This window comes from Diabrotica virgifera, chromosome 8 (assembly GCF_917563875.1).
Source record: "Diabrotica virgifera virgifera chromosome 8, PGI_DIABVI_V3a".
NCBI classification, from domain to species: domain Eukaryota; kingdom Metazoa; phylum Arthropoda; class Insecta; order Coleoptera; family Chrysomelidae; genus Diabrotica; species Diabrotica virgifera.
The window spans coordinates 13025804-13038774 of NC_065450.1; the positions used below are offsets into that span (position 1 = coordinate 13025804).

The 12971-nt window shown below is 33.3% G+C and overlaps 1 protein-coding gene across 1 annotated transcript in view; it reads right to left on the reverse strand.

The window, feature by feature from the left end:
* The window catches only part of LOC126889566 (ejaculatory bulb-specific protein 3-like), a 71028-nt gene extending 61196 nt beyond the window's left edge, over positions 1 to 9832 (reverse strand). Inside the window, exon 1 of the mRNA XM_050657948.1 lies at positions 9575 to 9832. Within this exon, the coding sequence (XP_050513905.1) occupies positions 9575 to 9761 (187 nt within the window). The 5' untranslated portion in view covers positions 9762 to 9832. The remainder of the gene's footprint in view (positions 1 to 9574) is intronic.
* Positions 9833 to 12971: the final 3139 nt, after the last annotated feature.

Sequence of the window (12971 nt, forward strand, 5' to 3'; positions counted from 1 at the left end):
TTTTCGGATTTAACTACAATATTATGCAAAAAATTATGTTATATCGCAGATTTAAAATGGGTTTATCTCGAAAACAGTTATATTAAGTTTAGCGAGATGATTGTAGTACACTTTTTTTAAGTAAAAATATTAAGAGAATAAAAGTAGACTGGTACGCAGTCTGATTTTTGCATAAGAGTTTAATGAAATGGTAACAAATCAATGGGAAGTTCTGTCCGACAAAATACATGGAACGTTTTCGGTAGTCTGATGTTCCAAGTTTTTAACCTGTTCCACAATTAAAACTTCCCCGGTTCCAGTATTCCCGTACATCAAAGTTTGTCCGACTAGACACCGTGAAGCTATTAACAAATTTTCAGCTTGCTGTTAATCAACTTTTTTTATTACGCGGGATCCAGGTCTATAAATGAATACAATAAATAAGTAGGTAGGTACATATTATACACTTATTTATACGAGTACAATTAATAGTAGAGCTGGTTTTTGGGATGTTACAAGCAGCATTTGCATTTCCACAGAGATACTTATGACAGAAATAATAAAATACCGAGACGGACTATTATTATAATAATTTACAATAGGACCCGACCGACGGCCGACGCTATAGGGACAGGTAAAATTTATGACTGAACAATGCACCGAGCATCGATACAAGCAATATGTACCGGTCGAAGGTTATTTTTTATTGTGCCAAATGGACGTATATAGTACCTACCTTTAAAAATCGAATACACAAATTAAAAGATATTTAACAACCATAAAGATTTGTCAAACTCTATCACCGACTTCATGAAAACAAGTATTACTACATTCTTTGATGGTTTTTGCTGTAAATTTTAAAGGATTGACATGAAATTTGGCATACGCATAGCTAACATGCCAAAGAAAAAAAGTGATATTGTGCCAATGTGTGCTATTGCCCTGGGGTGAGTTTCACTCTTTCTCTGGGGTGAAAAACGTTCAAAATAAGTCCGGACTTCGATAAACTGATTAATATTAAGCAACCTTTATTCCATACTTACAAAGTATGTGTACTTACAAATTAGTATGTGAATTTGGGGGGTGAGTTTCACCCCGAGGAGGGGTGATATACAAAATATAGATAGATACACAAAAGATATACAAAAATGTTTCAAAACATCGAAAAAATGTGGTAAAATGCAAATATACATATCATATTATGATAAAATTGCGATTTTGGCGATTTGCCTTTTTGGATAGAATGATGATGATGTTGATTAGGATAAAACTGCGAAGAATTTTTTTATCGAAATATAGTAAAAAATATGAAAAATATACCAAAAAGCTTGAAAAAATATGTAAGTATGTAAGGAAAAACATAAATAATTAAATAAACTTTTGACAACACAACACAAAAGTTTGAAACACTCACTATTGGGATTGGTTGTCCTGGCTTGTGATTTTCTTCTTTGCAGATGACGCTCACGGATCGATGTCAATGTCCAACGGACGTCCGAGCACGGACGTCCAAAGGACGTTCATATTTATTCAACACGTAAGTACGTCCAACGTCGGACGTCCGAAAGACGTTCATTTATAGTCCATCCGCATTAGGACTAAAACTGGACCTATTTTGGGCACACGTACGCTCAACTTCAAAAAGATGCTCTCAATATTCATCTGTAGTAAGGATACATTGATAAAAATTATATTTTTGCTTATTAGATTTAACCACCAAACTTCTATCATCTTGGTAACGGGAATAATAAAACATTATAAAGTCCACTTTACATCAACAATAATTGAACAAGAAATTGACGACAAGTTATTCAAGGTCAAATTTGGCTTATACAAAACACAATTCTACTTCCAATTTTGCCGTGAATAAACAGAAAATAAAGAAATTTGACAAAATAAAACATATCCAATTGTTCTATTTCATCAAATTCCTTCATTTTCTTTTACAAATCATACATTTTGTACTCGTCAAATTTGGCCTTGAATAACTTAGTCAATTTCTTGTTCAATTTATTGTTGATGTAGAGTGGACATAACGAATAATTTACCGATCAGATTTTCACACTTTACATAAAAACAAAAACATGTATTAGATATTAAACTACATATACAGTTTTGAATTAAATATGATTTATAATCTTTTCCATTTAAACTATTTTATTAACATAATTAAGTTAATATTTTATTAAATAATTTTGCTGTTTAATCCCCTTATTGGTAGAATATGTCCAATATGGATGATTGGAAAAGGTCCGTATTTCGTCCGAGTACGGACGTCCAAAGGACGTTCATATTTATTCCACCCGAAGGACGTCCAACACCGGACGTCCGAAGGACGTACATATTTAGTCCACCCGAAGGACGTCCAACGCCGGACGTCCAAAGGACGTACATATTTAGTCCACCTGAAGGACGTCCAACGCCGGACGTCCAACGCCGGACGTCCAAAGGACGTACATATTTAGTACACCCGAAGTACGTCCAGCGTCGGACGTCCAAAGGACGTCCGTTTATGGTCCATGGACGTTAGGACCAAAAATTGACCTATTTTGGACGTCCAAAGGACGTCGTGTGCTATTAGGGTATTAAATATAACAAAAGTATATAAAATTCGGATTTCCGGGTAAAACATCCTTCGTCATTTTAACATCCTACAATCATTTCATAACGGCGGCGTATTATCCTATAAGTACTTTGTGTAGAGATCGTTTATTTTCTAAGAAAAAATGAAAGGCGGTTAATGAGCTGTCTCTCTTGGTTCTCGAATTAATACAGACCACAGCCTGTGCGTGGAAATATTTTGTCGAATTAAAAAATTTAAATTTTGTTTTGGACTAATGAAATAAAACATTTTAGTAGTTCCAAAATGACACAAAATCTAGGCATCGGATAAAAAAGTTTATTTGAAGAAAGTGTATTTTTTTGTTCTTCTTAATGGCGGTACAGGCTCGTTTTTTTAATATTGTATTTAATTACAGAATAATTTTCAAATATTACCTAATATATTTTTCAAATTAAGCTCTGTACCGCCATTCTTTATTATATTACGGATACGTGTGCCAAATATCTTGAAAAAATATTCAAAATTACAGCCGCAATCTTGGAACGCGTTTTGGCTACCTGTTGATCGCTACTGTATCACCTTAAACAATTTTTTAAACAAATTCACAAAAATAATTTTTTCATTACGAACGATTTTTTAGATAAGTTGGGTTATTCTGAGCAAAAAAGGTATCTTGAGATTTTTCTCTAAAATTGATTTTTGTCGAGTTATATGGCCATTTTCGCATTTTTCAGGTTTTAAATCGCGTATAACTCGACAACAATCAATTTTAGAGAAAATTGACAAGAGACCTTTTTTGTTCAGAATGTCCAAAATTATCTAAAAAAAAATTGTTTAAACCATTTTTCGACCACGGCACCTTGTGAATATGTTATAAGGACCTCTTTTTGAGTAAGTTTGTGCAAAAAAATCGAATCGGAATAATTTCACTAACAGGGGCGACGATAAATCCGGGACTATAGCGCTAATTATTAATAATTAAAAATAACAGCTTTGTAATAAAATAATGACAAAAATCTCTTAAGGACCTTGAAGCAAGGGTTTGAAACTTGATCTGCTCACTTTTTAATTTCATAATAATAACTTTTAATCGAGTTATTAAGACTTAAAAATGGCCATTTTCGCATTTTTCAAATTTTTAATCGCATATAACTCGACAACAATCAATTTTAAACAAAAATGGCAAGACACCTTTTTTGCCCAGAATGACACAAGTTATCTAAAAAAAATTGTTCGAAATGAAAAAATTGTTTTTGTGAATTTGTTTCAAAAAAATTTTTTAAACAATTTTTCGACCAATGCACCGCCCGGCACCCTTTGGATATGTTATAAGGACCTCTTTTTGAGTAAGTTTGTGCAAAAAAGTCGAATCGGAATAATTTCGCTAGCGGGGGCGACGATACTGCCCGGTCTACTTTTGATGCTGATGGTGATAGAATAGATACTTTTTATATAACAAAAATAAAACTTTTTTTAAACTCTTTAAAAAATTTGTGGCGGGTTTTCCCCGAAAAGTGCGTTATTTTTTGGACATTTTACGTTGAACTAGTCGATTTGGAATTTGACGAATAAGAACCAACTTTTGATTAGCTCCAACTCTGTTTTTATTGTGTGTCCAGACTTCATACATACATCATTTTTTTTACTGTTTTATAAGCTTTATATTTGCTAGGAATAGTTTTTCGATCAAATACTTACTTTTTGATTTATTTGCGAAAAACCATCTAAAAACAAAAGTTACAAGGAATTTAATTAGTTTATCCACTTACGGACTTATTTGGACCTATATTTTTTCACACTCGAGAAGGGGGTGGTACTCATCCCCAGAAAAAAAGCACACACTGGCACTCTGATGTTCATTTCGCGAAATATCGCAGGGTTCGTATTTAAAATTTTTAATTTACTCCTCACCCCTTTCCGTGGGGGTTCGTTTTTGGTATCATTCGATAGACTTTTGAAAAATATTGAACACGCATTTTTTAGTTTTTCGATCTGACGTTCATTTCGCGAAATATTCGCTTTTTTGTGAAACTTTGTGACTCGCCCATCATTTCTTCAGATTTGGGAACACTTAATAATCGGAGGGGGCCAAGTCAGGAGAGTAAGCCGCATGAGAAAGTAATTAGAACCCCAACTCGAATTTTTGCTACTGTCACAACGCTCTTGTGAGTCGATGTATTGTCTTAGGTCTTGAGAACACTTTTTTCTTCTGCTTATGGAGTCGTTTTTCATTCATCACATACCGGAACTCACCACATAAATTTTGAAGACCCTGACATCAAAACTGTATTAAATTATATGTGATCTAAGTAAGTTAATGAAAAGTCAGAATAGATAGAGTAGAACACTTATAAAAAAAATTGTAACAAGCAATTGGACATCGTAAGTTCTAATTTTTCACAAAAAGTGACCGGAAGTTGAACCGGCAGTCGATATTTGAACCCTTCGTGTAACTTTTTGTCAGCTGATATGACGGATGAATTTTGTTCACCTACAGATATGGACGAACAGACAGGCATGAAACCGGAAGTATGTATTTGTTCTGGTCTTTCTTAGTCGTGTTGACCAATAGTTTGTACTATTTCGACGAATTTAAAACAGTACTTTCGGTTGCAACTCTGGAACAGGCAGTCCGAGGTCAAACTTCTCACATGTAATATCATATTTTGGTTATAGGCTTTCATTTGACACCTTATTTGTCATTCTTTCTGTCCTACTAATAGACGAGTTGTGTTTATTGACGGACAGACATGGATAATTCTAGGTTTTCACATTTAATGATAAAAACAATAATTATACAATTCAGTTAACCTGACTATATCATTGTGATAATGACTTCTTATCTAAAAGTGACAACGGCAATAATTGCCGTTGTAATAATTATTATTCCATTCACTCACGATAAAATATCGCAAAACCTCCAGATTTTAAAGAACCGCTTGGATTGACATAAAATTTGGCACACACGTAGCTAAAATGCCAAAGAAAAAAGTGAGATTATGCCGATATGTTCTCTTGTCCTGGATGTGACTTTCACCCCTTCTTGGAGGTGAAAAAACATACGTGCAAAATAAGTCCGGAAGTGGATAAACTGACTAATTCTAATTCTAAGCAAATTTTGTTCTATAAAAGTTTTAGGTCAATACTTTTCGAGGTATGTGCGAGTGAATATGTTTATTTTTCATAGAAAAACACGTTTTGGACGGATTTTCGCAAATAACTCAAAAAGTAAGTATGTACATATTTTATCGAAGAAAATATTCCTAGCAATAATATAGCTTATGAAAAAGAGGTGTCAGTATAAGGTCTGTAGACCCAGTAGAAGCAGGGTTGCAGCTAATGAAAAATAGGTTCTTATTCGTCAAATACCAAATCGAATATTTCAACGTAAAATAACCAAAAAAATAAAGCACTTTTCGGGAAACACTCATCATAACTCTTTTAAAGTGTTTAAAAAAAATTTTTTTTGGTGTTTTTAAAACAGTTTCTAGCGTGAAAAGTAAGCAAGTTACGCTGAAAATAAAATCGTTCCCTTTTTTTTGGCAAAAGAAAGTCATGAAAATTAATTGTTACCGCTTCACACGTTACTTTAGATAAATGTATTGTTTATACAGGGTGTCTCCGAAAATAGTGCGTTCCTTTAAGGTGTGGATATAATACACAATTTAGAACAAAAAGGTGTTGTAACATTTTTTCCTAAAGTTAACCGTTTCAACAAAAATTACGTTGTTCTCCATAAGAGTAAATTTTTATTTTCATAAATTTATATGACCTGGCAACATGGCGTAGAAGAACCTGTGACTGTGAAATTTAATCTAATGGGACCCCTTGTTTATTTACTAATTGAGTATCAATTTGCATATCAAAATGTATTTTCGTTTTTTGGTCAAACGGCTGAATTTAGAATAAAATGTTATAAGACTTTTTTGCTCTACATTGTGCTTTCTATCTATACCTTTAAGGAACGCACTATTTTCGGGGAAACCCTGTATATGATCTGTAAGTTGCGTTGGTTCAAAATGCTTATTTTTGAAAGGGGTTTTGTTGAAAGGCCTCGAACGAATCACTAGTCACGAGTATGTATATGCAAATTTTGAACAGCCATATCTTAACCAATTTTTGTCTTCCAGAAAATCAAAAAATTCCAAATATTTAAAAAAGCAACACCTACATTTTTTACTCTTTAAGATATTTGGTATCACTAATAATTTTTAAGTTATTTTGACAAAAGTCTTTTTTTCAAAATTAAAGATTTAAAAAAATTTACTTTAAAACCAAATTTTTCCACAAATAAGCACTTTGAACTGATGAAACTTACAAACACAAACAATACATAAAGTTACTTGTGAAGTGGTAACGATTAATTCCATTTGGGCTGTTAATTAGAGGGAGTTTTTAGAATATTTTTAACCAAAAAAAAAAGGAACAACTGTATTTGAGCGTAACCTGCTTACTCTTGCTGCTGGAAACTTAAAAAAAAAATAAAAATAAACGTTTTCTTAAACACTTTAAGAAAGTTGTAATAAGTTTTCCCAGAAAAGTGTTTCATTTTTTTTATTTCACGTTAAAATATTCGATTTGGAATTTGAGATATAAGAGCTTATTTTTCACTATAGTCTGTTTTTAAACAAGAGGAGTCATTCAAATTTCCCGCGCCGTACACCTTGTTTGTAATTGGTACAACCTCAGGCAATTTTACTCATATCAAATTTTGACACTATTGGCATTTCATAGGTCAGTTTATTTATTTTATCAGCAATTTTTGTATTTTCTGCGTTCTTCCTTTTATTTTTAGATTTTTAGTCAAGATTACCGTCAAAGGCCGATATGATCAACCAAAAAAGAAGATTTATCTGATGATATTTCTAGTGACTTTCTTGGGTGTGAATCTGCCATTTAGTTTACCTACTCCTCTTGGTTTTAAAACAAAGCTTAGCAATAACTCTGCTTCTACTGGGTCTACAGACCTGACACATATACCATTTTTTCACTTTTTTATAAGCTATATTTACTATTTGCTAATTTTTTTTCAATAAAGTACCTACTTTTTGAGTTATTTGCGAAAAACCGTATAAAAACGTTTTTTTTTTGTTGAAAAATGAACATATTCACTCGCAAATATCTCTAAAAGTATTGACTTAGTGAAAAACGCTATAAAATAGAAGTTGCTTAGAATTAGTCAGTTTATCCAATTCCGGACTTATTTGAACGTATTTGTTTTCATACCCTATAACCGACGAAACTCACCTCCAGATCAAAAGCACATATCGGCACAATATCACTTTTTTTCTTTAACATATTAGCTATAGGTACGTGTCCCAAATTTTATGTCAAACCAAGCGTTTCTTCAAAATTCTGACCAAAAACCCTAAGTAAATTAAACGAAAATATAAAATGAATTTTTCAAACAAATATTTTAAGTCGGTATGAGAAATTTTAATTTAACAGATGAAATCAAATAAACACAATTCAACTCGTAAAATATTTAGACCCTTGCTTGGTAATCCAGCTGAACAGGTAAAGAACCTACCTTTTATGTAGTTTATAATCTGAGAGGATGGAATATTTTACCAAAATATTCCATCCTCTAAGTTTACAATAGACCTTTTCTACCTGTCCTCAAAAGATCGGTATTTTTAACTCGTGGCAACGTCGAAAAGCGGCAAAATGATGGGAAATACACATTTTTATGTGGTGGAAGTCAAAATGGTTATGAAGTGTAAAAATTTTTGTATATAATTTAAATTTTTAAAATTAAAATTTTAGAAAACTGAGAACGATACAGGGCGTTAAAAAATGCGCTCAACAAACATACACGAATTAAAATTCGAAAATGATAGTATTTCTTGGTGATGCCAAATGACTGCAACATGAAAAGATGACATAATGATAGCGGGATGTATATATATATATATATATATATATATATATATATATATTTTATTTTTACCATTGATAATTTTATTTCGATAAAAGTTTAGAAATTTTTTTCGCTCTTCACTTTTTGCGGGGGCCCGTTCGTCACTTCTTGCCGGAAGCGCAACAATAAAAAATGGAAAAGATCGTAGAAGATGGAGTACTATAGTGGAAGGCGAAGATTCACCCCTTGTTATAAAGCCAGTCGAAAAAAAGAAGAAACAACGAAAAATAAACTGAAGTGGTAATTATGAATGCTTCTTCTTCTTTAGGTGCCGTGTCTGTATTCAGACGTTGGCCGTCATCGTGTTTACAATTTCCTGAAATCTATCTCTATCGGCTGCTGCGCGAAATAATTCTTCTACTGTGCAGCCACACCATTGTCTAATATTACGCAGCCATGAAAGTTTCTTTCGACCAATCCATCTCTTTCCCTCCACTTTTCCTTGTATTATAAGGCGAAGCAGATGGTATTTAGGTCCTCTAATTATATGGCCGAAGTATTCTGTTTTTCTCCTCTTTATGATGCTTATGAGCAGACGTTCCGAATTCATTATTTGAAGAACATCTTCATTGGAAGTGTGCGAAACCCACGATATCTTTAGGATTCGTCGATAGCACCACAATTCGAATGATTCTATTTTGTTTAGCATTGTGGTTTTTAACGTCCATGTCTCACAACCGTACAATAGGATAGACCATACATAACATTTCAGCACCTTCTTTCGAATATTCAATTATGAATGCAAATAGCACTAAACTAGTCATACATCGGAAAAAGCTTTGAGTTGCAGAATAAAAGAATGGCCAAAAAAATATGGTAACGGAAATAGAATATCCCAGAAAAAAATAACAATATAATGAAGCAAGGATAACAGGAAACAGAAGAAAATACAAAAAGGCGGTAAAGAAAACCCCAAGTAAATTCCCCAGGTAATAGGTAATAAATAACCCTAGGTAAAAGAACAGATGGTTAGTGTAACTATCACTCTCACCATCAACATTATTTGCAATTGAAACAATATAACATACCCCTTACTATATTGGAAGCTATATATTATGATATATACGGTGAAAATGATGAAAGTTACTTAATCAAATTAAAGGTTTACTTACTTTTTAACTCCCTTCCTTCCGCAGTACAAGGTCCCTCCTCCATCATACATTTTATATAATTTGTCAAAACCCTCTCATTTTTTAAAATCATATCAACATCCACATTGTCGTATTTATTAGTATATTTATTCTGGCCATAAACGACGGCCAAAACGGCGGCGAACACCAAAACACTTACACTTTTCATGTCTGTAAAGCTAACTCTTTCGGAAGAAGTTGAGATGTGTATCTTATAAGTGTTAAAGGACCGAAAGAAAGTAAGAGTGTCACGTGATTTCCTAAGAATGGTTCAAGACGCTAACGGTTGCATGACCTACATTGCCCCAGCATATCCGAGTGCATACGAGGTGAAAAAGAAAAATTATTATCTGCTTCAAAAATGAATACCCATTTTCAATTTCGTTGCAAAACGGAAATACAGCCTCATCATATTCTAGTCCAATCAAAGTTTTGAAACTTATTAGTCTCTCATCAGGAGGCACATATGCTGCTCTCTCTGATCCAACCAAAACAAACCCCGGCGTGCAGTCACGGACTGCAACTAACGAAATGGCATAGATGCCATTAGATTGAAAACTTAGTCTTTTGCTAGCAGTTGCCGCTAGGGCATCTATGCCATTTCGTTCGTTGCAATCCGTGACTGCACGCCGGGGTTTGTTTTGGTTGGATCAGAGAGAGCAGCATATGTGCCTCCTGATGAGAGACTAATTTTCGAAACTGGTAGAGGTGACATTGAATTGAAAATGGTTATTCATTTTTGATTTACATGTTTACTCTGATTGGAGTACGAAGGGAACCATTCTCGTTGGAACTTTACCGAGCTGAACAGATGGGACGTGAATTGTATAGAATAGAATAAACTGTAAAATTCCCTCATCTTTCTTAGTCTAAGCATCCGTATGGCTTGCAAATTGTAGAAACCTCGGAGGTGTAACCAGAGAAGGTTCCCATGGTTTTCAGTCTGGTGGGATGTAGATTAGGGTGCATCGAAGAAATAAAAGGTGGAAATGTTATACCTAATAGCGTGAAAAAGTTACTAGTGTTATTTTTCAGCATATTAGTATTTTTATTTTTTTTTCTAAGCGAATTTTCTGGGAACTACGAAGGAAAGAGGAAAACGGTTACTTATTATACACACAGGAGCAAAACCTATTGTGTATGAATACATGTTTTAGTAAACCAGTTAATAGAAGGTGGACCTGGATAGTAAGAGAATCTTTAAAAACACCTACAATGTTGGCAAAAATGACTGGATGAACCAAGAAATTCTAGACCTGATGGATTTTGACGGAAATACAAAAATAGAAATAATATCAAATACCGTGAAATCAACAAACTAATAAGAAGAAAAATTAAACAAGCCAAAGAATCCTGGCTCGAGGATTCCTGTTAAGATATAGAAGACCTACAAAAAACATGACAGTTTCAACCACCACAAGAAACTTAAATACACCTCAGTTAGTCAGTAACTCTGGTAGCGTGAGGTTGTGTATGTTTTGATTTGCAACACGGCCAACTGCTAATTGTTGTGTTTACGTGTTTGTTTTGATTTGTGGAGTGTTGTGAGTTACTAGTAGTAAGTCGTTCTACTTTTTGTTTACTTTCATCGACCTTGTTTATTACTGCAATAGAATTTTTGACCATGACATACAGCTGTGAGAATTGTCTTTCACATTTTTCTGATTCGGATAAATTGAATAATTTAAGATGTAATGGAGATTGTCGGAGAACTTTCTGTATGAAGTGTACAGGCCTAAACAAGTCGTTCACAAAAGCCTTATTGGATCAAAAATTTTCCCATCTAAAATTTTTTTGTACACTATGTGATTCGCCTAGCTTAAGATATTTAGATGAAAAATTAAATAATCTATCAAGAAATCAAATACCTCTAGAAAACTTTGAGGCCTTAACACAAGTTACTAAAAAGCTTACTGATAATTTGCCAGTTTTTATGGAGACTTACGATTTGTTAACAAAAAATGACGACAAACTGGATTATATTATTAAAAAAATTGACGAGATCCATAGACTGAATAACCTGCTGAATCCTGAAAAAGTTTTAAAATCTGTAAGGCAGATGGAACATGATATTTTCAATTTATCGTCAGTTTTTCTCGGCGGTTCAGATGAGACTATAAAGGTTCAAATCCAAGACTCAACGTCTACTGAAATTAAGGTAGGATTAGAAAGGCTTTCTTCAAATGTCAGTGAAATCTCAAATCAAATGAGCAATATTTCAAAAAATTTACCTACCTTACCAACAAAAAAGAGGTATATATACCTAGTCAACATATTTGAATCGTATGGTCTAACAATGCACATTGATTCTCCTACAAGGATTACAAAAACTTCATCTACCATAATTGATTATATTGTCTCAGACTTCTCACCCCGTGATGTCTGCGCTACAACTGTTAACCCTTAAACGCCCAAGGGTGGGTAAAAAATGTCCACCTAATGCGTATTCCCTTGTAACATATTTATTACGTGTTTAAAAATTTTTCAAAAATTATTTATTGTTAAAAATACAGCCCTTTATCGAATGTTAATTTGGTTTTACCGATATTTTTGAAAATAAAAGTAATATCTTGAGTTAAATATGGATGGGCATAAAAAGTACGCCCTTGGTAAAACTTGTTACTTAATTTTTCTCTATAATTTCTCGTTGGTAGGAATATAATCCATTTAATTATCGACGTATAATTACATTATCGACATAATTATCCGCCAATGAGGAGGATGAAAGGAAGACTGTGGAGAAAATCGACAAATCTGAATTAATGGCTTTTACTGGTATGTTAATTTTGATGTGCATTGTAATTTTGTTGTAAGGTTTGTAAATTGTTTATATTAATATTTTAGAAGATCCTGTGTTTATTAAGCATAACATTCTTAAGTTTAATCCATTTCCAACAACTCTCAATAAATATGTTAGCTATTTTCGAGGTGGACATTTTTTACCCACCCTTGGGCGTACCTGGAACCTAAAAAAGGTTGGGCGTTTAAGGGTTAATGCGGGACTATCTGATCATGAAGCGGTTTATACGAAGTTTAACATCTTTAGCAAGCACTCTTCGAAAACTTGACGTTTAGGCAGGATTTTTTCCGCTCGGAATTTTCGTAAATTCCAAAATTTATGCTTAACCTCTGAGTGGCCCTTTCCTTCTATGAACGTCGATAATAATTTCAGTGACTTTTTGAATAAGCTTGTCTGTATCTTTAATAAAGCATTTCCTTTAATCACAATTAAGCCAAAACATCACAAACCCTGGACTACCAAAGTTGTCCGCATATCAGCCAAAAATATGCGTTCACTACTCTACATCAAGAAATTTACTACCAACGTCTCTGTTACTGAATATCACCAAGTACAGGGCAATCCATCTAAATTTATAAA